At 43.6% G+C, this 2770-nt stretch overlaps 1 protein-coding gene across 1 annotated transcript; it reads right to left on the reverse strand.

Annotated features, from left to right (window-relative positions):
- Nucleotides 1–888: 888 nt before the first annotated feature.
- On the reverse strand, nucleotides 889–2317 carry LOC118618603 (isocitrate dehydrogenase [NADP] cytoplasmic-like). The gene has a single exon (XM_036244955.1). The coding sequence runs from the start codon at nucleotides 2185–2187 to the stop codon at nucleotides 979–981; it is 1209 nt and encodes a 402-aa protein (XP_036100848.1). The 5' UTR covers nucleotides 2188–2317; the 3' UTR covers nucleotides 889–978.
- Nucleotides 2318–2770: the final 453 nt, after the last annotated feature.

A 2770-nucleotide genomic window follows, 5' to 3' on the forward strand; every position in this document is an offset into this window, starting at 1 on the left:
ATCTTTTTAATATGTGATAAAAATTAGATGTACTCTATATAGCCAATTTACCTAGGTTCTCCATACATTATATGCCACATATCCAAAATTTTAACCCAGATCTGTTAGATTTCAGAACCTGCATTCTTTTTTTTTTTTTTTTAGTCATTAGCACTTAATTTTAATTAAAATGAACAGTTTAGATGAAGAGCAGACTAGAATAGTGTTTAAAACGAACTTCTGAAAAATCACATTTAAATCAAAGAAATAAAACAGGCAGGAAGTCGAAACAAAGGTGCAGCTTGTATTATTGCACTTGAATAAAACACGCTGTTTGGGGGAACATCATCCGCTGTTTGGGGGATCATCATCCGTAGGCCACACGAGGCTGGGGGGAGGGGGCACACAGAGGACAAACCCGCAGGGGGTCTTTATTCCGGATTCCAAACTCCCCAGTGGCCTCAAGCTGGAGCTCCTTACCCCAAGGACTGCTGTGTCTTTGACACATTTTAGCTGCACGGACCTTCGTCGTTCCAGTTCTTACAGTTTAAGGTGCGGCTGTAGCTCACATGAAGGGCCACCTGTTCCACCAACAGCACCCGGAGCCCGGGCCACGGAAAGTGGGGAAGGCAGTGAATTTCTACTGGACACAATTTTAGGGGCCCGAACTGTGGCTGTAGTTTACTTTCAAGCATCCTTCATTTTGGTAATTTATGTCAGAACAGGAGAAAAAGTGACAGAGGACGAATCAGCACTGAAGCAATTCCTAAGCTATTAGTAGAAAATAAAATTTAAATTTAAAAAGTCCCCAGCCACATTCTTGAAGTGGCATGACTGGATGCATAAGAAAAAGGCTGTAAACTTATAGAAAAGATAAACTCTGACTTCTAAATAAATTACAAAATTGATTTTGCCCTTCCCTTGAGTGTTATACAGAAAAATGTAAACCAGTGGACCTAGTTACCAAAAATGCTTCTCCTCCTCAGCTGAGGAACGGCCTTAAAGTTTGGACTGAGCTAGTTTGATCTTCAAGTTTTCTCCGAGTTTGTCCATGAACTCAAACGTGTTCAAGTAGTCAGAACGCTGCACGTTGGGTAAACCTTTAATGCAAGCAGCCAAGTCCTTGGTCATGAAACCAGCCTCAGTGGTCTCAATACAGACTTCTTCCAATGCCTTTGCAAAGAAGCCAAGCTCTTTGTTGTTATCAAGCTTAGCTCTGTGGGCTAACCCTCTGGTCCAGGCAAAAATGGAAGCAATGGGATTGGTAGATGTCTCCTGTCCCTTCTGGTACATGCGGTAGTGACGTGTTACAGTCCCGTGGGCGGCCTCTGCTTCCACTGTCTTGCCATCAGGACAAATCAGCACGCTGGCCATCATGCCAAGGGAGCCGTAACCCTGGGCCACAGAGTCCAACTGTACATTGCCATCGTAGTTCTTACAGGCCCAGATGAAGCTGCCCTCCGACTTCATAGCTTGGGCCACCATGTCATCGATGAGCCTATGCTCATACCAGATCTTCTGGGCTTCAAACTGGGATTTGTACTGCTTGTCATATATCTCCTGGAAGAAGTCTTTAAAACGCCCATCATATTTCTTCAGAATAGTGTTCTTGGTGCTCAGATACAAAGGCCAACTCTTAGACAGAGCCATCTGGAAAGAACTGTGTGCAAGATCTTTGATCGACTTATCTTGATTGTACATCCCCATGGCAACACCACCACCCTCTTCAAAGTTATGTACCAGGTACATCTTCTTTTGGGATCCATCACTTGGTGTGTAGGTTATCTCTACTTTACCAGGCCCAGGAACAACAAAATCAGTTGCTCTGTATTGATCCCCATACGCATGACGACCTATGATGATGGGCTTCACCCATCCGGTCACAAGCCGGGGGATATTTTTGCAGATAATAGCTTCCCTGAAGACGGTGCCACCCAGAATATTTTGGATGGTACCATTTGGCAATTTCCACATTTGTTTCAACTTGAACTCCTCAACCCTCTTCTCATCCGGGGTGATGGTGGCACATTTGACACCAACGTTGTACTTCTTTATAGATTCTGCGGCATCCTTGGTGACCTGGTCATTGGTGGCATCACGATTCTCTATGCCTAAATCATAGCTGTGCAGGTTCAGTTCCACATAGGGAAAGATGAGTTTTTCTTTAATCAACTCCCAAATGATTCGTGTCATTTCATCTCCTTGCATCTCTACCACAGAACCGCCATGGATTTTTTTGAGACATTTTGACTTCAATAAACCTTTACAGTGAATCAACTTCTAATCACTCCAATTCCTCTCACTCTTGCAAACTTGGCTGAGTACAGTTTATCTCCTGCAGGAGTAGGTACACTGGCGACGCCTGGGGCGGGGGAGGGGCGCCACAGCCACTCCCACGACCAAACGCACAAGTGCAAACTCTAGCAATTCCAGCTGGGCTCCAGCGGTCTCCGCGGCTCACTCGATCTCAGAGAAACCAACGGACCAGCAGACGGGGCAGGCTTTTCAGAACCTGCGTTCTTTATATTTTTTATAAGTATCATTTTCTATACATTATTGAAGTTCTATTCTAAAGCATTCAAATATAACTGTAAACCTACTTTTGCCCCACCACGTATATCTTCAGGGTCCAGAACAGCATCTTTCCATATAGTAGGCACACGATAAATATCTGTTGAATAAATGAGTGATATGTAACAGATTTACATGACACAAAGATAAAAGTGTCAGAATTGATCATCTTTTTCCTTTTATTGCAGAAATATAAGTTTAGGATGTACCAGGAGAATGA

Source organism: Molossus molossus, unplaced genomic scaffold, assembly GCF_014108415.1.
Source record: "Molossus molossus isolate mMolMol1 unplaced genomic scaffold, mMolMol1.p scaffold_m16_p_6, whole genome shotgun sequence".
Classification (NCBI taxonomy): Eukaryota; Metazoa; Chordata; class Mammalia; order Chiroptera; family Molossidae; genus Molossus; species Molossus molossus.

Coding starts and splice junctions, on each gene's coding strand:
- LOC118618603 (XM_036244955.1), bottom strand. CDS start 2,187: ATGCAAGGAGATGAAATGACACGAATCATTTGGGAGTTGATTAAAGAA.